Raw genomic sequence first — 27,572 nt, 5'->3', positions numbered from 1 at the left:
GTGCAGCATAAATGTGTTTAGGATTTCCCAGTCTTGATCCCAGCTAATTTTAACAAGATAGGGGTCATCGTGGTTAATAAAGCCTGGCCTAGATAAATGCTTTGAAAGATGGGGAAGGATGCAAAGTAGGACTTTTCTACATCCTACCTTGCAGCCTTCCTCACCTTTCAAAGTTCTTATCTAGGTCAGGCTTTGTTAACCATAATGCTCCCAATCTTGTTAAATTTAGCTGTGTTCAAGACCGGGAAATCCTAAACACCTTTACGACAACACAGCGGGTCATTTAAGATCCAGACATAGATTTTATCGGGTTGGGTCACAGATTTCCTCTGGTGGTCTCATAGATATGGAAGTTTTTGACATCAGTTAGGAAAACAAAACAAAACAAAGCTGATGACATAAAAACTAAAATGACACCATTGAAAACCCCTGTGCAAGATAAATTGTTGTTGATAAAGCATATAGAATCTGTATTGCATTTGTAATGTACAGATTCATTCTACATGGTTCCCCTGTCCCCACTTATCTTCACAAAACCTTTGATAGGTAATATTGGACAGGTAGTGACTGGTCCAAGGTAACTGAGTAAGTTTTGCTGTTAAACAAAATTTGAACTTCAGTTTCCCTGTTCAAAGTTCTCGAATTATTCCACTATTCTGGCTCTCTCTAACCAATACCTACTGTATAAATGCTGACAAGGATAAAACACTGTGATAGAAAAACAATGTGATATATGATGTGATTAATTTGCATAATATGTCAAGCTTCATTATTAAATTTGCATATTATACAATATTCTACCCAGAATTGTGGAACTGAACAGAGCAATCTTAGAAAAATGCAGTATAAATTTAACTGATAAACAGGCAAGCAAGCTGCAAGTTATCTAACACAGGATACTAGCATAGCCAAGAACCTTTTGGTCTACTAAATCAAGTGATCTCAGAATGTCTGGCTTCAATTCATCCTTGTTCTAAAGCTCTACATAGCAGTCAGTTGTACTTCCCCAGACTGGAAGTCAACCTGTTATTGAGGAATGCTGCTATTGTGTACTGCTTGACCAGCCATGTAAAAGCCCTAATAAGCTCAGAATGTTTTCTTTACGAAAGCAGTGATATACCATCTATCTGTACAGAATTCATCATCTGCTACAGACCCATATTTCTGTATATCCTTTAATATTTTGCAGATGAAAATGGGGATACATTTGGCCAAGCAACATCAGAATGCAGTCAAGTTGGCAAAAGTTATTAATGAGGAAGGACAGATAAACTAAGAAAGGCTGCAGCAGTTTCCTTTTGCCTAAGGACCGGTACAGATGGGCGCTTTGCGCCAGCTTGGGCCCGAAAGTAGTGCTTGGTGTCCACATGCTCCCAGCCCTACTATCAGCACCCATGCGTCATGTTGGTGTGCCCCTGGTTACACAAGGTGCACCATATTGATGCTTGGACATTAGAGTGCCCCTTCCAAGAAGGTGCTTTTGGTAGCTTGTTTTTGCTCCCAAGAGGGAACGAATCATTGCCACAGCATCTGGTCACTGTGCAACGATCTGGGGCAAAAAGGGGTGGCTGAAGACTGCCCGTCTGTCGAGCCCCTAAGTCTACCAAGAAGGGCAAAATTCTGCCATCTCCTCTTCCTCCTGCTGATTGAGTGCAAACTACTTTTTCACTTTGAACTCAGTTTGTAGCAAGTGGAGTAAGCAAAGTGCAAAGGAGGGAAGTGGAAAGAGGAGAGAAAATGATACATTTAAAAAGCAGCTAAAAATGTGGTACAGCAGAGGATTAATAAGGACTGTCTTTGCCAAACTGGAACAGTTGGAGGGTATGATGACATATCTATAGTATGAAAGTGCTGCAAGAAAGGGACAGTTTCAGTGTCTGTGGAATGGATACCTGTGTCCCAAAATCTATATTATAGAATGGGTTACCCCCCTTTAATCCCAGACCCTTTTATCCTGGTGCAAGGGGGCATCACATTTTACATAAATTCCTATCCTGGATGTCACCAAAGAAACAGATCCAAATTAGGACTTTGATGGTCTCCTGCACAAGCATCTCTTAGTGGTGCACTGATGCATTCATTCCGAGACAGCTTTTATTGTGAAACCTTCCACTGAGAATTTAAATGTCATCAGAACTGCCAATGAGTTTATAATGACTAAGAAATGTATCCAGGAAATGAGATAAAACATATGCACACAGTCGATTAAGGAGCAACACTTGATAATGCTTGTAGCAGGAGAAAAATCTCCAGAAATGTCCATCTATGGTCTTTTACAACCATTCATGTTATACTAAACTGATATAGACCATTTATATGTATGGCCTCCCCAATGGTCTCCATACTGGAAAACAGCAGTGGCATTAAGGTTCCTGCTGCATGAGACATGGGACAAGATGGCATCCCCATCATGTTATGTGTATCCAAACCGCGCAGTTGAGTGGCTTTCTTTCAACCCTGCCAACAGGACTAGATCATCTACAGTGGTACCCCGGGATACGAATGCGCTGCCTTACGAAATTTCCGGGTTACGAAAAAAATCCATTTTAAAAAACTGTTCCGGGTTACGAAGGTTTTTCCGGGTTACGAAAAAAAAATTTGGTGCTTTTCGGCGCTATTTCACACGAAATCGCGGCTTTTCCCCATTAGCGCCTATGGGTTTTTCGGCTTGCGAAGTATTTTGGGTTACGAAAGCGGCGGCGGAACGAATTAATTTCGTAACCCGGGGTACCACTGTACCATACTTGAAGGCTGGCAGCTGATTAAGTGTGTGCTGGCATCATGGCACATATAGCTTGGTCTCCAACACCCTTACTACTTTCAATCACTGTTTACCTGGTGCCTGCTTGATGTTCACTCAGATTTATCTGCCAGTGCTTCACTGTGTCAATGTGCATCATGTATATAGAGTAATACATGGGTAGATTATCATGTAGGTGCATCATGCAAGTAAAGTAAGACATGAAGGCGTAAATCCAATTTTCTGCCAGCAAGGGAAAAGTCCTACCATGGCTACTCTGAGTTCTTCAACTGTAACAATCTCAACTTCTCATGAACAGGAGGAGGCAAATGGGAGTGTGCTTCTATGTGGGTAGTAGGATGGAAGGGACATTCTCCCAGATGTCATGCTACCATCCAACACAGTGGTGCTGGAAGCAACAAGGGATTAAGTGCTTCCATACATGAATCCTGAAAATTTAAGACTATTGTGCAACAGACGACTGTGTGACTGTAATGACATAACAGGATGGCATAATGGTCCTGTCTGCATAGGCCAAATAAAGATCTTCTCCTGTCCTCTCAACAGGGAGCCTGGACAACTCATGATCCAGATCCCAGTTTTACTGTCAACAGACTGAACAATGCCCAGCTAATTCAGCATCAAAACCAAGGTATATCCCTCCCTTAATATATAGTAAAATAAGTCCCTATTTGCTTTGGATCTTCCTGGAAGATCCAGAGTCCTTCATTCCAATGCTGGGTGCATCTGCAGTGCTGTCTGGCATGGATGCCACTGCCATGCATCACTTTTTCTGAGGTCAGAACAAGACTCCTAGCCATGTGATTGGGACATGTTGAGAGGCACAGCAGGACTTCCATGCGAACAGCATCAGAATGGTGTCAGAATGTAGGGCCCGAGGTAACGGAGGGAGATCAGGGCAACTCCAAGCCCAGGATACTCTGGTCTGACCCCAGAGTATCCTGACCAGTGCAGACAGCAGTAATGTCACAACTGAATCCATGATTTTCACTCCCTGAACTGGTTGTCTCTCTGCCTGCACACTCACTCAAGGAGTTTCCTTTCCCCCTGGTAGTGTCTCTGATGTTTTAGGAGAAGGTTATAAAGTGAAATAGTCAAGCATGCTTGCCTAGAAATAAGCAAGCACCACCAGGGTGGATTTGTGTCATTCATTAGAGAGGATAGTCCTCCCTTTTACATCATCCTTCATTTGAACTGTCCACTAGTCCATGTATAGTTTTTTTAAAAAAAAAGAATTATCTAAAGTGCCCCAATTTTGCCCCTCCACAGTGAGCACCTGGACAGCAAATTGAGCGAGTACACATAGACCAAATGATTATTTTTGTCATGTTTACTGAGAGGAGAAAAGCCATGTGGGTAATTAGCAGTCCAGTGGTCAAGAAGCCAAACAATCAATCAGCAGCTGGGAAAACCAAGATAAGTAGAGGAACATACAAAGGAGTAATCAGGGCCCAGTTCCAAGAATCCAGAAAGTGGGGCAGAGTCTCTGATGGAACTGGCTTAGGTGTCTTTTTCACAGAGTATATCACTACCTACTACTTCATGTCTGTAATTTTTAGGCAAATCTACTTTCTTTACCTCTCCTTTGGTGATTTATCAGTGAGTATCATACACATAATCACTGCTAGAATTATATCTCAAGGGAATAGCATTGGGGTGGGGGAAGAATTCAGATGGGTCATTTCTATCCCTTACATCTTCTGCTAGAGACAGTTTTTTTCATGATGCCTAATGGTAGAGATGGTCCTTCACAGGAAATACATTCTTGTTTGGATGCTATTTTGATTTCTTCTTCTTCCTTCTTTGATATTTCACATTACAGTCATGATGACCAGCCCTCCAGGATTGCTCTGCATTCTGTTATTCCTGCTGACATCTGTATTTGGGCAGGGTAAGTTATGTCCCCCCTTACACTATATTCCAGCATGTAGAGAGATCTTGTAGCACCTTTGAGACTAACTGAAAGTAAGAAGTTGGCAGCATGGGCTTTTGTAGACTTAACTCTGTTTCATCAGATGCATTTGGATGCATCTGAGAAAGTAGACTTAAGTCTACAAAAGCTCATGCTGCCAACTTTCCTTGCAGTTAATCTCAAAGTTGCTACAAGATCTCTCTACATACTGATTTTACAGACTAACACAGCTATATCTTTGAATTCTATCAGTGCAAACACAAGGGGTGTGGGAAGGGAAAGGTGGTTGGGTAGGAATGGCATGGGGATTTAAATTACTGCTTTGTAGTCTGTATACAAGGGACCCCGGGGCACCTCAGAAGGCTATCAAGAGCTCCTCAGCATTAAATTCAGCAAGGGCAGACAAACTGAGTGCAGCTATCAGCCTTCCAGTATAGTACACAGATGCCTAAGAATATTAGGGACACAGAAGGGGAAACAGTATGGCCCAAGAAACATTGGCAGTATCGCTTGGTCTTCAGTGAGCCTACCTCTCCTGCTCTTCCTTTGAAATGAAACTTAGATAAATGTTACATCACATGCAATGCCATTATTTGTAACATTTTGCATCCATGTTCTAGGCTACATTCACACTACAGATTTATAAATCTTTTATTCTACATTAATTACCATGGTAACATCTATGGAATCCTGGGACTGGTGTTTTAGGGAGGGGCATTTAGAGTTTTCAGCAAGAATGTTCCAGTGCCTCACCAAACTACAAACCCCAGGATTCCACATGATGGAAACATGGCATTTAAAGTGGAACCGTCACTTCATAATTCAGTAGCGTGAATAGGTCCCTGGTTTGAGTTAGCAGGCCACGATCTTGATTGGGGAGTTCTACATGTGTGTGTGTGGGAGACAGACAGAGAGAGAGACTTTTGTAAGCTGTAATGATCACAGAATTGAATCACACAATATTGATATATTCCAGATCAATCTCCCAAATTTGTCAACTCCACTGTAAAATGTAAAACATGACTACTCTTCACAGGCATGGTCCTTTTGGATGACAATTCTGATTCCCTCAGCCAGTGTGGTGAGTGTGCTGGCTGAGGAGTTCTGGGAGTGGTATTCAAAAAAGTAACTTTGCCAAGTTCCGGCTATCATATAATTTGTGGGAAGACCCAATCCATTACTGGGAATTCTAGCTTCTCAGAGCTTGTATAGCAGCCTTTTATTGCTCTCTCTGTACAGTCCTTTGTAGGGACGTTGCCAGAATTTTGGGAAGGGGAGGGGTTCCACCATTATAATGGGGCTTGGGCACAGTGACGCAGCAGCACACACCATTCATTGTATCTAACAGAAGGGGGGTCTGGACCCCATGGACCCCCCCCCCCCGGCTATGTCCCTGTCCCTTGCCCCAGCATTTTTCAAGTAGCCCTGAATACAATGCCATGATAGATTCACATCACCTCTCCCTAACAGGATCTTCAAGTCTGGTTTGCTTATTCAACTCTGTGGAGAATCTTGCATGCACTTGGACCCCCATCAAAAATGCTACAGAAGTGCCATGCAAAATCACAGCTTCCGTCAACTATGGGTGAGTAAAATAGTGAAATGCATTTAGAATGGCAAAGAAGATGGGTTGCTTTGTTAATCTCTTGGTCTGGCTGCTTTGCCTTCAGATCTGCATGAGCCATTTGTCAAAAGAAAGACTCAGACAGAGTACTCTTTTCTCTAGCAGAGCTTTCATTGTCAAGAAGATATATGGAATGTTTGTCTCTGGTTGGTCTTGGTATCCCAAGCCATTCCACCTTTCTAAGCCTGGAAATGGCAGGTTGTAAAAGTGCCTGATGCAGTTATCATTCATTGTCAGCATTTAGTTACATCTTTTAGTGACATTATGAGCCTGAACGTGTGTGCTGCCTCATCCCAGAGAATATGACTGCCAGTCTCTTAGAATCTGGGCAGAGCTTGAAAAAGTTACTTTTTAAAAAATTACACTTCAAGAATCCCTCTAGCCAAGTAGCTGTATTGACTGGTGCCTCTGGATATTATAGTCCAAAGAAAAACTTTCCCAAGCTCTGCCTTTAAGCTGGTTCATCATAAATAATTCTTCATTGTTGGATATTAGTTGGTGTCTCCACACTACACAGTTATAGCATTTTGAATACTATAACTCTAGCCTATGAAATCTTAGGATGTATTTATTTTCTGAGGTAACAACTTTTGATTTCAATGCTAGGATTCTATTGCTATAGTTCAAAGGAGTGTACAGTACTAGAACACTTTAGTCAGCAATTGTAAGTTCCTCATGAAATTCCACCTCCTAGGATTCCATAGGCTGGTGTCATGGTAGTTAAAGTGGTATCAGATTAATTAAGCAGCATGGATACACTCAGTGACAGCACGTCATGGTTTGTCATACATGAATGAGCCACCATAGTGACAAAACCACAGGTCAAATTTTTATATCAGCAAAAACATGATCCTGTTCAATATGGTCTGTAAGCACAGTGTTGATCTACTGTGAAACCCATCCTTTCCCTTTGTTCACTGGATGGAGAGAACTCCATCCCAAACATTTGAAAGACTGAACAGAGGAAAGGGATAATTTGCAGCTCAATCTGACTCTGCTGAAAAGTATCAAGGCAATATCATATGTCTGTTAATCATTTCAAGTGGGTGACTTATTCACACATGCAAGTTATCATTTGATAACACTGATTCAGTTATATGAGATAAGCATGCATGTGCCAAAAGGGTATGAATTAGTGACTGGTAAAACTCACGACCTTACTTCATTATTGTCTGAAGATATATGAAGATGATATCAGTGTTGATATATCAACATAGATTCAGGTACACATGCAAGTCACCTGTTTATCACTTTATTTTGCTAGCATCAGGTGAAGGTTTATGTACACACCCTGCATAGTGCAAGACAATCATATAGTGTGCATGAAAACGTGAGCTCCCTCCTTGTTTGACCCAGTGTATCTCTCCAGTTGTCATGAGGTTTCCCTGTTCAAAATAGCCCCATGGAGGAATAAGTGGGGAGATGGGGGAAATATTTGGAAATATTTGGAAAACAGTGAAAAAAATACATGCCTTACATGTTGAGAACCCCTAACAAAGAGAATTCTGAACTGGTGAGAACTGTCACAATTTGAGACTTACTCTGCACAAAATTCACATGTGGTTGTTTTGCACAGAAAATAGCATTTCTGCATGGAAATATTATTTCATGCACAGAAAAATGTTTTTTTTTTCTTGCAAGACAATGCTGTTTTCTGTGCAAAAATGCTGTGCACCAATTTTCTGCAGAATAAGTCTCAAATTGAGAATAGCAGTCAAAATGAGCACAGTTTTCAAATAGTTTCTCATAGCAAGAAGATAATTGCTAAAAATACTCATGGCTTCCTTGAAGAAGAAAATTAGCAAGTATTTACATCCTTAGAATCAAGTTTCAAAATAGAAACTACTTATACCAGTATAAAACAAGGAACTGCAGTTGGACTTGCAGATGGGTTAATATGACTGCATTTTGTTAGGTGTTCATAGAGCAATTTTGCTATACGTAACATTCACCTTAAAATGCAAAGCATGCATGCAGCAAATATATGTTTGTAAACACATATATCATACAGATGGTCTCATCAAGGAGTTGAATGTGGTGACAGCGATGTCTTATCCTCAGTGACAAACCTGGTTCTGCTGCCTTCAACTGCATGAAAATTAGATGACTAATGAGAAATGTGTCTTTTAGGAAACCACCTAAGACATGCCAACCGAAGGGTACAGGAAGCAGGAGCTGTCATCTAATTCTCAAAGTGAGTAACATAATGAGAAAATATAGGCACATGATGACATATAGGCTCATGATTTCATTTACTTCTTATCAAGAGTGCAGGTGGAAATCACAGCATTAATGTGGACTTTTGCTGCAATAAACTGGTTTCAGATACCACTGCTATTCAGATGTCTTTGCCTTTCTGCTATGATGACTAAAATCTTAATGCTGGCTTTAGAATTGAAACAGATGTAGGCAAAGTGTGGCCCTCCAAATGTTGTTGGACTGCAGCTCCAACCAGTCACCATTGGCTATGCTGGTGCAGGCTGATGAAAGTTGCAGTCCAACATTTGAAGAACCATACTTTTCTCATCCCTACTCTAAATAATGGTATAAAGAATATTAATATTTTTCTCTTGTTAAAGAATCATAGAATCATAGAGTTGGAAGAGACCACAAGGGCCATCCAATCCAACCCCCTGCCATGCAGGAAACCACAATCAAAGTATACCCAACAGATGGCCATCCAGTCTCTGTTTAAAGACTTTCAAGGAAGGAGACTCCACCACATTCTGAGGGAGTGTGTTCCACTGTCAAACAGCCCTTACTGTCAGGAAGTTCCTCCTAATGTTGAGGTGTAATCTCTTTTCCTGTAGCTCGCATCCATTGTTCCAGGTCCTATTCTCTGGAGCAGCAGAAAACAAGCTTGCTCCATCCTCAATATGACATCCCTTCAAATGTTTAAACAAGGCTATCAAATTACTTCTTAACTGTCTCTTCTCAAGGCTAAACATACCCAGCTCCCTGAGTCTCTCCTCAAAAAGCATGGTTTCTAGACCCTTCACCATGTTGGTCTCCCTTCTTTGGACACGCTCCAGTGTCTCAACATCCTTTTTGAATTGTGGTGCCTAGAATTGGACACAGTATTCTAGGTGAGGCCTGAGCAAGGCAGAATAGAGTGGCACTATTACTTCTCTTGATCTAGACTCTATGCTTCTGTTGATGCAGCCTAGAATTGCATTGGCCTTTTTAGCTGCCGCATCACACTGTTGACTCGTGTTCAACTTATTTCTACTGATGCAGCCTGTGATTATATTTGCCAGGACATCTAGACATATCTTGAAAGATAATGAGAATTTTTTAATGGTCTTGTGCAATTCAGGGCTTTTTAAAAAGAGTACACAATACTCTTTTTTAAAAAAACTGTAATAAAGAGCAGCCAGAAACAAAGAATTATTACAACAATTTTCACCAGTTGTAGCACTGATAATAATCCTTCCTGGAAGTAGCCCATCACTAAATATTTCTTTTCCAGGAAAGATGCAGAGGTTAGAAAAAAACTACTTTGGGGGATTAGAGGCCCACAGTCTTCATGGCCATATCACACATTTTGGAAGCTGTAGAACAAGCAAACAAAAAATCTAGGTTCCAGAAACCGAAGTCCAAAAAAGAGGCTTTCCCAAGCTCTGGAAAGGCTCCAAGGGATTCCTTGGAGACAGTGTAAATCACAGCTGATCATGCTTTGGCTTGAGGGCCACATGTAGCCCTTAGCCTAAACCCAAATACCTTCTTCAAATGATCACTTCTAGTCACAGCTTCCTAGAAAGAAAGAAAAAGAAATATAAAGGAATGATATAATGATGAGGGTGAACAAATTGAAACTCAGTCCAGACAAGACAGAGGGGACCCTGGTCAGTTGAAAGACAGATCAGTGCATAGACATTTAGCCTGTGCTGGGTAGGACACAGGCTTGCAGTTTGGTTATACTCCTGGATTCAGCCCTGAACTTGATGCTCAGGTTTCCACAGTGGCCAAGAATTCATTTGCAATAAAGGTAATAAACAATCTGTGCCCATTCTTTGTGCCATTTGACTTGCCCACAGTGACACATGCTTTAGCTACAGCCTGGATGGATTGCTGTAATGCACTCAACATGAGGCTGCCTTTGCAAAGCCTTTGAAGAATGTTCAGAAATTTCAACTAATCCAAAGAGATTGCTAACAGGTTCACAACTTCCTTGATGCAACAGCTCCACTGGTCATCTGACTGTTTCTAAGCACAGATCAAAGTACTGGGTATAATGGCTCAGGTCCAGGATATTTTAAGGACTCAGGGTGCATCTATGCTTTAGAAATAATGCAGTCTGGCATCACTTTAACTCTTCATCCTACAGAATCATTGGATTAGTAGCTTTGTGAGGCACCAGCACTCTTTGTCAGAGAATACTAAAGACCTTGTATAACCGCATATCCCAGGATACCATAGGATGGAGCTACAGCACTTAAAGTGGTGTCAATCTGCATTATTTCTACAGTCCAAATGGACCCTTTATCTTCCCATGTAAACTTGCCTGAGCTACAAGTTATTCAGTGGGGCACTTCTCTGTAACCCACTGCCTTCACCGTCATGTCTGACCAAAACTCTAGAGAAAGAACTTTATCACACAGGCTCCAGGCACGGGACAAGAACGGGACAAAGAGGTCTGGAAGGGAACGGAATGAGTGGGAGGACGCATTTTACTGCACCAAAGAAGTCCCTCACTTGTTCCGTTCCCTGACCTTCTGTTCCCAGTCCGTCCCAAAACAGTTCTCAAAAATCTCCTCCTCTGGGACGGATGGGGAACGGATGGGGAACAGAATGGAATGAGTGAGGGACTTCTGCATGCAATAAAATGTGTCCCCCATTCATTCCACATTCATTCCTGGCCCCTTCTGTTCCGTTCTCATCCTGTGCCTTCCTCCATGGTGCGATAAAGTCCAAGGTCTTCCCTGTGGCTTTGGAACTTCCTCCCTAGAGAGGGTAGGAAAGCTCCTTCTTTGTTTTCTTTGGCCTGTTACAGACAGCCAAAATAAAGCTGCTTCGAGTCACAGTGGAGGTATGTGTTTCAATGTCCAGAAGCCACACCAAAGCCACGCTCCGGCCCCCACCTTGTTGGGGGGCAATTAGCTTACTGCTTAGAGCAGGGGTAGGCAACTTGCGGCCCGCGGGCCGGATGCGGCCCAGCGAGACCTTGGGACCGGCCCCAGCCTGGTCCTGCCGCCGATTGCCGCCGGGGCCTTTGACCTCTCGCACGCAGGGGCAATTGTCTATAGAAGCCTCTGAAACATGCAATTGGCCGGGGCCAGGAAAGAGGCGAGGCCCTGGCGATCGCTGCCGGCTCTTCGCCTCCTTCGTGGTCCCTGCGGGGGCCAGGAACGAGGCGAGGCCCCGATCCTGGCCTCCAATCGCGGCAAGGCCCGGGGCCCAGGCGGGGAGGGAAAGCCTCCTTAAGTGGAGGCTTTCCCTCGCCGCTTGGCCTCCGCTCCCCGCCACGATCCCGAGGGAAATGTAGACAGAATTTTCAATGTAGGACACATTTTGTGTGTCCTACATTTGAAAATTCTGTCCTACATTTTCCCCGGTTTGGAGGTCCGGCCGTATGGCAACCCTAAATACTCACAAAGTTGTAAACCCAGGAGCATACCCAATGCAAAGGTCTGCTCCCATTTCATACCTACATGAGTGATAAGTGGCAATCACTCAGTAGGACATCAGTGTGTGACATTGTCCTAAGTATTCTCCTTCCTTTTCAGCCTGAAGTAAAGGGAAAGAATATTTGTGACAATGGTGTCACTAGGGGGGTGCGGTGGTGTGTGGATTGCACCAGGTGACACCCAAGGGGGAAGGGTTGAGCCGCTTTTACTCAACACATGTATTTGGCAGAAACATTGTTCCATTTGCCTGCACTCTTTTATATGTTTTAGGAGATGGTGGGAGTGAGGTCAACCTCAGTGGGAGAAGAATGGAGGGGCTTCAAATTTGTTAAAATAAAATGTCAAGATTTTACAATTTTTTGTTAGAAATTATTATTTTAATTTTTTCTTTAAAAACATTACATTTTAGACAAATCTTCATTATGTATATGTAAATACATTTAGGCTATGCATATGATATTGTGATTTGAAGGTATATTTTTTAATTTTGCTAGTTGTATATGTCACAACTATTAGCATTACATTCAATGGTATATGGGAATTATGATTTACAAGTAACATAGTGCAATTTTTTTTTTACTAAGAATTCTATATGGTGCGAAATGGAAGGAGGAGATCGATGAAGGGTGACACTATGAGTTACACACACCGGGTGGCACCACACTAGGGATGCCACTGATTTGTGCTATAGCTATTTGTGCTATAGCATTTGTGCTATAGCTATCAGAAGTGTATTATGAAAACAGCTATTCTAATTAAGAGCTATCCTTTCTTATATTCTTTCCAACAGCACTAGTGAGAATATATATTCAGAGGGTTGGCCAAATAGCAAAGTACATAATATCAAAAATCTGGAAAACAGTGATACCGTTATTTGTTTTGTTTTGTTTTGTTTTTGAGGGGGGCGTTGGGGCTATGAGGCTGTTTTTCTAGAAGTTTATTCCTGTGGCTCTGGCTGGCATCTTCAGGAATGCTGGAATGGAATACCATTATTTAGACAACCATTATTTGATACCATTATTTGGACAACCAAAATGCCCAAATACATGATCATAATGAATAACATTATGCGTCTCTCAGGATTACAGCTTGACCATTGTAGACGATATTACCTTGGATGTGTCCTGCCATAGTGGGAAGAAGTGGGAGAGTGTTGAGAATCTGACAATGTACCCCTTTTATAACAGTGAGTAAAAGATTTCTGGATTTCCGTTCATAATCTATGAAGAGTACTTGGAAACACTATTTTTGAACTACCACTCTCAGAATCACCCATCCAGCATGATAGAAGCAGTGCTAGCTGGGAAATAGCCCAAATGTAACTTTTCCAAGGCTGTTCATGCCTGTGCTAATTTATCAGATCAAGAACCCTAGTCTCTACAATTGAGCTTCTATTTGCTGGCATTTGTGCAAATATCCAAAGAGTGCTCAGTCATAGAAACTATGGTCATGCTAGGGTTGAGGTTCATACATACATGGTTCATACCTGGTGCAGAGGCCACACCTGAGGTCTGAGGGCCACACAAGCCCTCATCACAGCAATTTTGTCCCCTTGTGTGTGGTGTGTGTGTGTGTGTGGGTGGTGTGAGAGAGAGAGATTTGGGCTGAAAAACAGTTTATTTTTAAACTGTTGGATGGTTTGTTGGATTGGACTCAGGAAAGACTCTGGAGGTTTGTGGAAATGTGTTGGGACATCAACAAGTTATTCACACTGTGAAATTAATCCAGGATGAATCTGGGTTAAATCTCAGATTAAATGTGAGTTGTTCACACACATCCTGAATACACTCACTTAAGTTGGGGGGTTGCCAAAAAGCCCACTTACCCTGGGATAATCAATATCAGGCTTTCCTCCATGTTTTTACAAAAGATTTGCATGATTGGCTGTGTGAATAACAATACCAATAGACCTGAATACACTCAGGATAAAACTCTCCATGCCTTTAATGGGTTTTGAATGCATTTGCATCATTGACAGCCCACGGGCTTGAGAAAGCATCACCTCTTCCCCAGCAGTACAGCTGCCAATGGAAAGAAAAGAAAGGAAGAGAGAGGAGAGAAGTGGGGAGAGAAAAAGGGATGCCAACCCCCATCGAATGGTAAAAGGAGCTATAAAAAAATCAAGCAACTCATGTTTGAATTATTTGTTTTATATCTGTTTAAAATTTTCTAGATCAGCCAGCCTTCACCCACAAAAGAAAGTTCCAGGATGGAGTAGAAAGAGAAAATAATTTAAAATAACTAACACACTACAATAAAACACAATAAAGACATAAATCTGCCAAACTGAAAATGGGAAAACAATGACTCATCAGCTAGCTAAGATCCATATACAGAAATTAAAATGTCCAGAATTTAAAATGCACACACTCACACACAGTCTTGGAGCAGAATAATTAATTTTTCTCTAGTATGAAATTTACCCTATGGGCCATCAGATAAATTGCTGCATATATACGTATGCTTGTGTATGTCTGTGTGCATGCACATGTATGTGTGTGCCATCTCTAAATATAAAAAAGCTTCTGTCCACTGTTTAAAGATGAACACAGGCATGCCATAAATTATGCTTCTTGATGCCTTTTATTTCAGAATTTCATATCTCTGCCTCAAGATTATGTTATTACTTGGCACATCAAGTCTTATGGTGCAGATATTGTTTCTACTTTTTGTGTCATATCATGAGAGATAATAAGAAATTTGCCAGGAAGCTGAAGTGATCAAAGGATCAGCTAGTCCAACACTTTACTACAATACAGCACAGTACACTCACTAGCCCATGCTGATCAGTGTGTACAGAGTTGGCTTTACCATTAGAATGAAGATTTTGCCTCGAGTGGCAAATGTAGGGAGATGGCAGCAACCTTTTTTGCACCCCTTAAGCTAGCCTGTTGCTTTCAAAGGCAGTAGAGGGCACTGTGTGATTACTAGTACAGAGAAGATTCAACTGCTGATCCAGATGGCTTTACTACATGGAATGGCAGATGTGCCTTTTGTGTGTGTTTGTACACACACACACACACACACACACACACACACACACACACACACACACCGTTCTGCTGGCATACGACCAAAGCAGCTCACAATGAAACAAGCACAGGCTTGTGTTAAAAACACAAACAGCTTAAAATACACATTAAAAACAATTTTTAAAAGATCAAAAGACAGCATCACTGCCTTAAAGGACCTTTCTGTCACATGAATTAAAAGCCACAGATCTGCCTTAACAAAAACATCTTTGCCTACTGGCAGAAAGAAAGCAGAGAGGGAGCCAAGCCAACCTTTGTGGGAAGGAAATCCACAATCTTGGAGTAGCCACTGACAGTGGTGTTCCCGCCCCTGGTGTTGCCCCATTCTCCTCATGAGGAAAAGGATGTGACATCATGGGGCACTGCGCACAGCCTGCCTCATGAGAACAACGTGATATCATTGAGGAGAGGGCCTGTTCGGCTATCATCCCATTTCTGGAATGTCACTCAGTTCATGCTGCACCCTCCTAGTGATTGCCACTGGCCACTGAGACATTTCTCTCTTATTTTCCTGTCAAGCATATCTGTAATGGTGATGGGACCTAGAGAAACCCTTCTACCAAAAATCTTAAAATTCAGGCAGGCTCATATCATGTTCTTAGATATCTTGCCATTGTGTTCTTAGCTTAGATAGAAAAATGTTTTGGGATGGCCTTCAAATGATGTAATGCAGACAAGAGCAGAATGAGGAGAGGATCAACATAGAAAAGTACTCACAGCAACCCCTCCCCCCCCAAAAAAAAGGAAGGAAGGAAGGAAGGAAGGAAGGAAGGAAGGAAGCCATTGCCTCTGAGCTTGGAGGATGTTATTTTTTTAGGGCTACAGCTCTCAAAATCTCCCAGGCTAAGTTTATAGGGAAGCTACTTAGGTTCTCTAGGTCAGCTGATGTAACGAAGCAGCATAAGCAGGGGACAATGACAAGCACAATCACATTGCTCATCTTACCATTTCATGCTGTCGCATCATGCTATCATTTCATGCTATCTGCCATGGTGACTCACCACACTGACAGCAAATGATATCATTGGAGTTTCCTCTCTCTTGCCAAAGGATATCTTATCTATTACTCAGAACATAATTAGAAAACCCTACTTCTTTTGCAATGGTGCCTCCAGCAAGAAGTGATGGGCTGTACTAGTTTCTTACAAAGGCAGCAACAAATTTAATTTTTTTTTATTTCTTAGCCCTCCTTTCCAAAGCTGGATGGCTGTTTGAAACACATCCCACTTTGCTACTCTGAGCATCTACCACACCCAACAGTCACTCACTCTGAGGTCAGAATGAGTCACCCAGCCATGTGATTGAGGCTTGGCGCCTTTTTCTAACCTTAGAGCAAAGCAACCTATGGCAGCAGTCGACGGGAGCATACATGAGAACAGCCATGCAGTGTTTGGACAGAGGGCCTTAGTAATGGGGAAGGGGCAGCTCTGGGGCCAGGATACTCTGGGCAGCCCCAGAGTATTCTGACCAGTACATTCTGACTCTATTTCATTATTTCTATGAGCCAGTTATGGAAAGAAAGGATGAAGCACAATAACAAAAGGACTTTGGGCACTGAGTCTTGTTTTTCTGTTGCTGCAAGGCAGCCCAGTCTGTTATTGGGCTCATCCAGAAAAAGTCTCTAGAAGTAGTGAGAGTTTCTAGTTCTTTTTGTTTTGATTTTACCTGTATATTCCTACGTTTGCATCCAAACTCTTTTTAAATATCCTGGGCACATACACACACACCGCCCCTTGTATTCTTCTTCCTTCTTCTTCACTGCTGATGTGTCACATCTAGAATTCATGTAATATTTCAGAAACTGATGTTCACCCATTTCTGCTGACCTTTCTTTATGATTATTCAGGCATTATAGTTAAAGTGCTTTACCAATATTATGCTAGCCAAACATTAGAACCATTTTGTTTTGATACAAACATTCTTCTTCCTTCGTTTGCTCTCTGTTGAAACAGTGTCCTGGAAACAATGGCCGTGTTTACTGGTGGCAGCTGAATTAGCTAGTTCTAGGATTATGCAAATAGATACCCAAGCAGAAATACATTTCATTTCAGAAAATACTGAGTGAATTTAAACTGACCAGGGAAGCAGGAATGAAAATCATGCTGGGAGTTTCCAGGAAATACTGCTTGATGAAGAAAATGTCATGTGGATCTCCAAAATAAAATTGGATTGTACATGAAGAAAACCTGGGACTTTCAGAAGCTTTTTTCTCATCTGGAGAGGATTTTTGTTGATCCGGAGTTCAGCAGTCACTTTATTATTAGAAACTCTGAAGAACTGAAAAGCACACACATTATTTTGTAACATGTTTCTTGGTTCTGATAAAGATATTCACAACTATGGGTCTGAATTATTTTCACAGACCAAGAGAATTACAATTGGATATACTCTTGTTAATGTCAGTTATTAATATTTCTCTTTTCCTGATGTCTCATATATAGTTCAACTTGATCCTCCTTCTAAAGTCCGACTGGAAAATGCCAGCAAGCATTCCTATAGTTTAACTTGGGAGTTCAGTGATCTCTCTCATTACTTAGAAGGAAAATTGGAATATGAAGTCCAGTATAAAATTAACAATTCTGATGAGGTAAGTGGGCAACATGTCACCCTTTTGAATGGTAAATACTGTTGTGTTTTATTATTTTTATCCCATTTTTCTGTTCTTGGCACACCAAAATTTCAAAAAAATTAAAATTAAAAGACATAGCTCAGAATCATGCCAAAATTACCCACATCCTCTTGATCAGGAGAAAGGAGATTCCACATAGGAAGAATTTATGGCCTGCAAGAGCTGTTCAACAGTGGAACAGGGCATCACAAGGCAGGAGGTTCAGACTACACCAGGAGACACTCTTTCTGGTGGTGACACCACTGCTTCCCAAACATCTGCCATTTGGCAGAAAGGGGCTGTGGTGTTTGCTTGCATCCATTTAAAACACTGAAGAGATGGCATGCATGTGGCATAGCTCAGTGGGAGGAGAAAGGGGAAGCTCTAGGTTTGAAAAAAAGTATTTAAAAAAATAAAACTATTTTACCATTTTCTTTAAAAATCTCACATCTTATCAAATTATCACTTAAACCACAAAAAACTATGTATTTGTAAATGCATTTAGGCTGTGCATATGATATTGTAATTCAAATATATAATTTTAATTTTCTAGTTTTTTATGTTATAACAAAACCATTACATTCAATGATATATGGGAATTATGCTTTATTAGTAGCATTAGTACAGTTCGATCTTTGTATCTGTAGGAAATCTATTCTGGACACACACCCACACCCATGGATATTAAAAAATATGGGTAAGTCTCGTTGTTGGTAATAGCGGCACGCCATGCATGCTAGCACCCATGTTCATGTGCCACCATTTGGGATAATGGGGCTTACCATCCACAGATACTGAAATCTACAGATGGCAATCCCGTGAATGGCGAAGTCACACTGTACAAAAAATATTAAGGATTCTGTATGGTGTAGAATGGGAGGAGGTTAATGGGGAGATTACACCATCTGTCACTATGCTAGATACTACCAATCCTAGTGATGCCACTGCAGTGAAATGACTACCTCAGAGGATGGTGGACCCTCCTTCTTCGGGAGTCTACACAAAGATTGGATGGCCAACTCTCAGGAGCTCAAGAGTTGTATATATTTGCATATTAGGGGCTTTGACTAAATTACCCTTGTGACCCATTCCAGCTTTATGATTCCACCTTTTGGTTAGTTATTTATACTTCATCTGTCAAAAGATAAATACAAGAACAAGCAGCTGAGGCTGGCATGCCTTAATCAGCCAATTATCCTTAACAAAGAACTTGAAAAAAAAATCACTTTTTTGGATGATAAATCTTAATATTCCCTCAGAATTCTGAGGGTTGAATTCCCAAAAAGTAACTTTTCTATATCCTGTCTTAACACAGGAGACTTGGCTCATCCAAAGATTGTTGCAGATGGGTAGCAAAATCAACAGGAAAAAAATTGTTGCAGTTCAGAGATGCATAATTTCTAGTGAACTAGGATCAGTTTTTCAGCACTGGGACCCACCATGGGTCACTCCCAGGTCCGGAAATTCCTCTCAAAAACATAAAAAATCCAAATTGGAAGTGACTAGTGACAACTCATCTAGAAGGCACCTGGTTAGAGAAGACTTAAGTATGGCTTATCTAGGAGCCCTAGTGAATAGCAGTTGCACAACGGTTTTGTATAATATGACTACGCACAATCCAAAAATAATTCCCTGTTTTGATTCCATGTGACAGGCTGCCAGAATCCTCTCAATCATTCAGGATCAGAAATGGGTAAAATTTGAGAATCTTTCTCCTGACACAGTGTATGAAGCAGCTGTTCGTGCAAAAGTTCAAAAGAATGATGGCATTTACAAGAGTATTTGGAGCCGCTGGAGCACACCAGCAACATGGAGGACCGAACCTAAAGGTAGGGTACATTGAAGAAAAACTGCCCTGTATCTAGGGAATGGGAAGCATAAGAATTCTGAAACCTTTATATAGGCAAAAGGATTGAAGGTCAGTCCACATAGCTGAGCATTGTGGAGGAGGGTCAAGGCATGGTTAAGAAAAGTCTGGGATAAACACACAGGTGTACAAAATGTACACCCGAGGATGTACTATTCTAGGATGCGCTAGGAATAAGTAAACAGATCTATTTCTTGTTACTTATGCATGTAATTATCTATACTGTAAAAATACTCCCTCCCATATATGTATTAATCAGCAGTACTTTTAAAAATCTGCATGAAAATTCATATACAAATTCACTGATGTTGTAATTGTATGCCTTCTGATTTATGGCAACCCTAATGTGAACTTATCACAGAGTTTTCTTGGCAAGATTTGTTCAGAGTGGGTTTGTCATTGCTGTTCTCTAAAACTGAGATTATAAAACTTACCTATGTTTCCCCATGGGTTTCCATGGCCAAGCCAGGATTTGAACCCTGGTCTCTAGAGTACTAATCCAATGTTCAAGCCACTAAAATCTAAAAGTATTTTGTTCAATATGTGCAATTTCAATTTTCTATTCAACTATGCACTTCTAAATGTATTTTGATACAGTTAGGCTGTGATCATAAATGTTTGAGGGAGCAAATCCCACTGGACACTCTGGGACTTGCTTGTGAGTAAGACACTGAGAAATTTGATATGCATTTACATGAGGAGAAATGAATATGGATACATGTGCAGATTTCCATTCGGATTTAAAAACAAATTCTCAAATTTCAGGCTGAAACAAATTTAAGATGAAAAAACATTAAAAACTAAGAAAATCGATAGATTAGTTCATCATACTCAAGGAAGAGCTTTGAACATTTACTTTGTCATAATGGCTGGGGGAATTCATGAACTGTTACTTAGAAAGTAACCTTTCCAAGCTCTGCTCAAAGGACTCACCATTGAGAGGAGGAGATCACAGGTGAACTAGAGATTAGCTTCTACAGCCTACTGTGTGTTCAAAGCTATATTCCAAAGCTACAACATAAATCAGCATTAAGAGCAGAAGGAAACAAATCTCTTTGACCTGTTCTCTTCATCTTCTTAAGCATCTTGTACTTGAAGCAAATAAGTCATCTGAATTATTTGCCATGAGTAAAAACAGGCAATTTGTATAAAACTGTTGTTATTGTTGTGTGCCTTCATGTCATTACCAATTTATGGTGACCCTAAGGCAAACCTATCACAGAGTTTTCTGGGGCTGAGATTGTGTGATTCACTTACGGTCACCCAGCAGATTTCCATGGCCAATGTGGGAATTGAACCCAGTCCTACTCCAGCACTCAAACCACTGCACCACATTGGTTCTGTATAAGTCTTTAAACTCTCTCCAATCTAGTGCCCTCAAGGTGTGCTGAGATACAACTCCCATTACGTCCAGCAAGTGCAATAGTCCAACACAACTGGAAAAAGCGAATGCCCCAGATTACCCATATACAACAAACGAGTGAGGCAGAGGAAAGCTGTAACATGTCACACTGTGCCTTAGAAAGGGATCTGCTTTTGTATATAGAAACATATATAAACTTTTCACTATTAGGAAAAATTAACCAGAAGGTGGCACAGCAAATGTGCAACATACAATCCAGAACAAGTGACCTACATAACCAGTCATTTGTTGTTGTTTTTAAAACCACAGCCAGAATTCACTAAGGCAGTTAAAATGTGTAACTTAAAGTTATCCATTTGTGACTGGTTTGTATTCATGATCCCCACAAATTCACTGCTTTAGGAAATATACAAGGACCAAGAAAGTCCCCCAATCCACACTTACCAAGCAGCAGCAGCTGTGATTAACAGCAGTTTATTCCCTCATTGATTGGAAAGCAGCTGACGTTCCCAACCAGTCCCTCCTACAAGTGATTTCCAGTGTGAAGGGACATTGCGACAGGGACCCTGCTTTTCCCTGTCCCACTGGAGGTTGTTCACTAGTGGGGATGAAAATGTCAGCTGCTTCTTGATCCACAGTGGAACAGCCCCCCCATTGATCACAGCAACTGCTGCTCAGTAAGTGGGGATTGTGGATACTGGGCTAGGCAACATTGCTTAACTATTTAACAACAGTGGTTATGTAGCTAAGTAGCTGATTTTAAAAAATCTGTCCTATCATTCTTTTCACACAAGATGCTTTGAGCCTAAACATACATGCAGCTTCATTCACTATTCTCCTTTTCATGCACTATTTAAGTTAACAGCTGATCACTGACTACGTGGCTGAAAGGAGATTTGAGAACAGGCATTTGTAGTATGAATGAGCTTCCTGGAAAATGTAGGCTTTACATCCACTTTACAAAACTGACTAACATGAGAGCCTTTTGTGTGCGAACTCAAGCTTGCTCAAGTGCTGTTGATTGGCAGTAAATTTAGAAAAGATAAAAGATAGTACTTTCTTTGCTTCACAGAATGCATCATTACCTTATGGAGCTCACTTCCATAAGATCTAGTAATGGATGCTGGCTTTAAAAAGATAATAGATAAACTTGTGGTGAATAGGAAAGAGATTTATTGGCAATTAACCATCATAGCTAAAAAGGAATCTCTGTATCACAAAGGCACTAGAGTTATATTGTATCTTATTTTATTTTAAAGCATTTCTATCCCACTTTTGGCCTCCCCCCAGGATTCTGAGATGGCTTTCAAATTAAAAATAAAAGTACAGTAAAATAATAAAAGAAAAATAAATGCAGTATGTCAATTAAATCATGAAAACAACAACATGAGAAGAGAATAAAACAAACAGGTTTTATTATTGCAGCAAGAGGCTACAACAGACAAAAGGCACCACATGATTTTAAATTGTTTCACAGCCTCTTAAAATTCAAGAGAGAAGGGATTTAATCTAAACTCTTTTGGGAAGGGGCTATACAGTCTGGGTGCAACTATCAAGAAGCCTCCACACCTTCAGAGGTGCCAGAATACAGAACATGGCTTCAAATATGAGTGCAAGTAGTCAGGAAGGTTCATGCACATGGACTGGAGTCAGTCTTTCGGGGCTAACTTATGCATGACTTTAAAAAGCACTTTGAATTGTGCCCAGAAATGAATTGGAAGCCAGGGATGATGGGGAAGAATTAGTGCAATATATTTTGAGAAGTGAACACATTGAATCACTCTACCCACTGCATTTCACACCAACAAGAGTTTCTAAAAGGTTCTTCAAGGACAGCCCCACAAAAAGTGTATTGCATTAGTCCAAGATGGATGAGACTTCAGTGAATGTGATGACAATAGCCAGATTTACTTTGGATACCAGTTGGTATGGAATGAAATTTGTTGCCTTCACCAGCTTGACCACTAGGTCCTGACTGCTATGGCAGGTACTTCTGTACTTTAAAGTGAAGGTGAGACTTGCATCACCTGTGAATGTTGTGAATGCAGAAGACAATTTAGCTGCTCCCCCCCCCCCAGCCACTAATGTTTTCTAGTGTCAGACAAAGAAGACACCTTGGTTGAATCCTTGCTTGGCCACGAAGCTTATTGGGTGACCTTGCACCAGTTACTATCAGCCTCACTTAGCTGACAGGGTTCTTGTGAGGATAAGGAGGGTTGTGGGAGAATTTGTATCCTGCCCTGAGCTCCTTCCTGAAAATCAGAGAAGGATTGAAAATCTATAAAGCTATAATAGGAGGAGGGGCGTGTAAAAAGTGTTTCAGCCCTTCCCACATAAATGGTCTCCCCCTTAATCATTAACAAGGAGATCAAAGTCTTAAAATTTGCATGGAGTCCAGCATCCTTAAACCCATTCACTTCATGGGGGCAGATAGGATTGGGAAATATCTGTTTTCTATGAATGGCTAATTTCTACTTTTCCCTTTTTGGTTATTCTTGAAACAGCATCTCCAAGTGTTCTCCTTCCAGTGCTTCTTGTTGGAAGTCTAGTCACCATCTTCGTCATCACCATTACTTTGTTGGGCAAATCTGCACTGTCAAAATGGTAAAGAGAGCTGAAATCATACTTCCATCCTCCTAAGCGTGCAATTTTTGAGCCTGTGGTTCTCAGCCTTTGGTCCTCCAAAGGTTTTGGACTGCAACTCCCAGAAGTCTCTGCCAACATGGCCAATGGTAAGGGATTCTGGGAGCTTGCATCCAACACACTGAGAGGGCCCCACATTCTCTTTCTCTGCTGTGAGGTATCATTATTACACCATGCTCCCTCTCTTAGCACAAGGGTTCTGGCTGCCCATTGTTGAAGGCTAGCTTTCCACTTGCAGGTATTCCTCCTGCCCTAACCACTAGTTACAGGATCATTCAGAAATGGCATCTACCACCTGTAGTGGTACCATCCATTTTATTCCCTCATGTTTCTACCTGCTCATTTTGCTGCATGTGTATACCCAGCTCGAGAAGTTTTAAGTCTTGTTACCAATCTTATTCCTTTGTCTTTTTTGAGATTTAACACAGAACCGTTATAGGGCTTCCAGTCCCCCAAGTCTCCCTTTTGTATTCTCTTTTCAGGTGGGGTGTGAGAATGATAAGCCCTTACATTTTGTTTCTACTAATGCTGGCCTTTTCATTGTTTGTGACTCCTTTGTCTGTTTGTGACAGACAAGTGGTGTGCTGCATTTTTCTCCTCCTTTCCCCACTGCCATGTATGACATTTAATTTAAAAAAGAATTTTCATTTGTAAGTTTTCCAGTGAAAGAACATGTCAGGAGTCACTCTTGTTAACTGTTTTTGCTCAAAACTTTTTTTAAAAGATCAAAGGAAATCCTGCACATCCCTTAGAACTTGGTGTTTGGTAGGAAATATTATATGCTTCCCAGGTTTCAGTTAAAGCCAATGAAAATAAGTCATGATGTGGTTCTTCTCATGAAGCAATTTAGGAATAAGAAATGTGGTCAGTTAGGAAGGGTGCAAAACATTGTGGCCATGTTCCTGTGAGCCAGAATAACTGAATTGGTGTTGGGCATTTGGGGGCCGATGTAGTAAAGCTTCAGGAGTAACATGACCATGGGCAACACAGAAATGACATGGGAACAGCACAGAAAGTCATCTCTTGCTACATCTGCTCTGCAAAAAAAAATCCCATCTGACACCTCTTTAACTGCCATGACTCAATCCTATGGAATCCTTGGATTTGTACTTTATTGTGGCACCAGAGCTCTCTGACAGAGAAAGCTAAATATCTCACAAACATACAATTCCCAGAATTCTGTAACATTGGCAGTTAGTTGTGTCAAACTGGATCATTTCTGCAGTGTGGATGCTGCCTCAGTAAAAAGGATAAAGCTGCCCTTCCAGCTGCTTGGCTGGCTATTTTCTCTAGTAATGGAAACAAGTTTCTTTTCCCTTGACTCTGGTCCTCGAATAGCAATAGCAAGTATATTTCCATACCATTTATCAGTGCACTTAAGCACTCCCTAAGCAGTTTACGATGTATAAGCCAATGCTAATTGCCCCCAACAAGATGGGTACTCATTTTAGCGACCTTAGAAGGATACGAGGCTGAGTCGACCCTGAGCTCTTCGATGGTATTGAACTCATAACCTTGTGGTTTGTGTGTGAGTGGCTGCAGTACAAGTATTTAACCACTGCACCATCAGTGCTTAAAGCTAACGCAGAAGAGCATTACATTGGCATAAGTTACCAAAAGGATCTCAAATTATACTTGTCTTGGGACAAAGCAAAAAATTGGAAAATTTGGAAAGGGTTCTGGGTACATAATTACACCAGACCAGCACAGCATTCATATAACATACATATAACATATAATACCTTCCATTGGTTATTACGCTTAACTATTAATGTTCTCACTAGCTATATTCACTATGTGTTTTCTTTCCTACTCTATATGCTATAGCTTGAAGAAGGTGCTGAGAGTCCAGTTACCAAACCCAGATGAATTCTTCCCACCTCTCAATGCAGTCCATGGAGGAGATATCCAGGTATGCAGGCTTGGGTATTACGTGAGTTGGAGAATGTGTTTGGTCTACATTTTTCAACCACAGAATCTTATTTTCACTTCCCAAATTGATGTGACAGCAGTTCTTATTCAGATCCTATTCTTCTCCTGATTTTGTGGCACATTTCTCCTTAGTAACTATGTAGAAAAAATTATTTATTAGGAGAATTTATGTGCATATATTGACTACTACAAATAACACAGCTCATCTGTATTTTGTCCCTAAAGTGTTCTACAGAAGGAGTGGGTAATGAGTGGTCCTTCAGATGTTGCCAAACTGCAATTCTTATGGTCCTAGCCTGCCTAGCCAATGGTGAGGAATGATGGAAGATGCAGTTCGGCAACTGAGAGATATACTTTGTAGATCCATGTTCTACAGATAGGATGGATTATGTCTGGCCTGTATTTTGCATCCAAATCCATCCCATCCCATTTCTACATTAAGGGGGTGCCAATTTTGATGAAAAATCTGTATGAGTATTTATAAGCATTTTATCCTAAATTAACATTTTAAAATAACATTTTAAAATAATATTTAAAAAAAATTAAAAGTTGAAAACTGGATTGCAACATTTGGAAATCTGGAATTAGAAATATAACTGAACTGAAGCACACATTAGTCTGGGAAATGTGAATTAGGTCATTTCACTTCTATATTCAGACTGAACAAAATCCTCAGTTAACCTTATATAATACAAACCATTTAATTGGAAATTATAATCTTCTATGATGCCATGATAAAATAATAGCATAAAATGATAACAGCCAGGAGTACAATTCACTTAGTATTCTTTCAAGTGGTTTCCCCAAAGTATCCCTGTTGTTGTTGTTGTGAAATTTTCACTGCAGTTGTTTGGAGTATTAATACCTCTTTCTTTTGTGTTCCACCCCTCAAAACCAACAGAAGTGGTTGTCCCCTCCAACATCCATGGCTTCCTTCCAACTTGCTACTGAAGGCCCAGAGGTTTCTGTTCTTGAGGTAATTCAAAAGGACAGCCAGGGGACTTCTCCCTTCCTTCTCAAGGAATATTGCACAAATATGAATACCCCAGAGTTGAGTGGCCATTCCTTATCCAGCTGTTTTACCAATGGTGGCTATTTTTTCTTCCAACACCTTAACTCATTTGAAATTGAGCCCTGCAAGGTGTACTTCACCTATGACCCGCTTGCTCAAGAGAGCAGTGACTCTGCTGATTCTTGCTCCTACAAAGTGCTCCATGAAACTGTTGACAACAGCCAGTTGTCACCTATCTATAGTAATATGGCAACTCAGGAAAACAGTTCTTTCCTACAAGAATCAAAGGACTCATCCCAGAAAGGTCGAGATGTCTCAGGAGCTTTTCCATCATGGGGGACCTTCTCAAAAGAATCAAGCATGGACGAGGAAGAGACCCAAGATGGGAGTAAGCCCACTGTTCTGCTCTTGAAGGGTCCAGAAGAGTTTCACATGGGCTGTTCAATTCTCCCAGAGAAATTTAATAGTGGTAGTAATGGCACCAAAGCAATCCAAAGAGTAGACCTTCTCACCAGCTCTATTGAAAGTCATAGCTCTGTCTTTCTTCAGTCTGTGATTCAGAGTCAAGACCAAGCCAATGTACTGTGCAGAGCAGCATCCCCCAGTCAGCTCCCCATTTCCTCAGAGGGCTATCTGTCCTTGAGGGATCTTCAAAGCCATTATAGCCATCCTTCTGTATGAATTCTTCAGAGAGGCAGACAAAGTTTGCCAGGTCCAAGCAGTATATTTCTCCAATGCCTGACTTTTTCCACAGCCACTGCACCCACAGTCTTTCTCCCCCCCCCACCGCCCCCGCTGCTGCTGCCTACACTGCCAGTATAGTGATGGTGGCATAGCAGCCCAACAGGATTCTGGCATCAGCACAGCGAATTTCAGGCATGCGAAGCACAGCTCAAATCCATGCATTGCTGATGGGCAACATGCAGAAACAGAGCACAACATGATGGAAGAGGGACCATTGACTGCCAAAATACACATTCACCTCTTATTTTTCATATGCTGCTTTAACTTAGTTGATCAAGAAAAGAAAGTATGGATTTTGAAAACACAAGATGAGCCCATGTAAGGATTCCCTTAGAAATGCCAAACTGTGCTCCTGCAATGAAAAAATCATGAGGAAGTAGTCACTATATAGGTCACAACACTTGACTTTGTATTCATCATTTTTCCTCATAAAACAGCTTTGCAGTA

General features: G+C 41.1%; 1 protein-coding gene across 2 annotated transcripts in view; it reads left to right on the top strand.

The window, feature by feature from the left end:
* Positions 1-27,572, top strand: part of IL2RB (interleukin 2 receptor subunit beta) — a 27,848-nt gene extending 276 nt beyond the window's left edge. The window contains exons 2-11 of one of the 2 annotated variants that reach the window (XM_042466599.1): positions 3,308-3,392; positions 4,584-4,652; positions 6,144-6,258; positions 8,428-8,491; positions 13,005-13,110; positions 17,398-17,543; positions 19,219-19,393; positions 23,299-23,398; positions 25,265-25,349; positions 26,271-27,572. In XM_042466599.1, the coding sequence (XP_042322533.1) occupies positions 4,586-4,652; positions 6,144-6,258; positions 8,428-8,491; positions 13,005-13,110; positions 17,398-17,543; positions 19,219-19,393; positions 23,299-23,398; positions 25,265-25,349; positions 26,271-27,062 (1,650 nt within the window). In that variant the 5' untranslated portion in view covers positions 3,308-3,392; positions 4,584-4,585 and the 3' untranslated portion in view covers positions 27,063-27,572. The remainder of the gene's footprint in view (positions 1-3,307; positions 3,393-4,583; positions 4,653-6,143; positions 6,259-8,427; positions 8,492-13,004; positions 13,111-17,397; positions 17,544-19,218; positions 19,394-23,298; positions 23,399-25,264; positions 25,350-26,270) is intronic. The other variant, XM_042466598.1, reaches the window with a different exon arrangement.

The sequence above is a fragment of the Sceloporus undulatus genome, chromosome 5, assembly GCF_019175285.1.
Source record: "Sceloporus undulatus isolate JIND9_A2432 ecotype Alabama chromosome 5, SceUnd_v1.1, whole genome shotgun sequence".
NCBI lineage: Eukaryota > Metazoa > Chordata > Lepidosauria > Squamata > Phrynosomatidae > Sceloporus > Sceloporus undulatus.
Note: the sequence above shows the minus strand (reverse complement) of the source record. Positions and strands in the feature narration are given on the sequence as shown.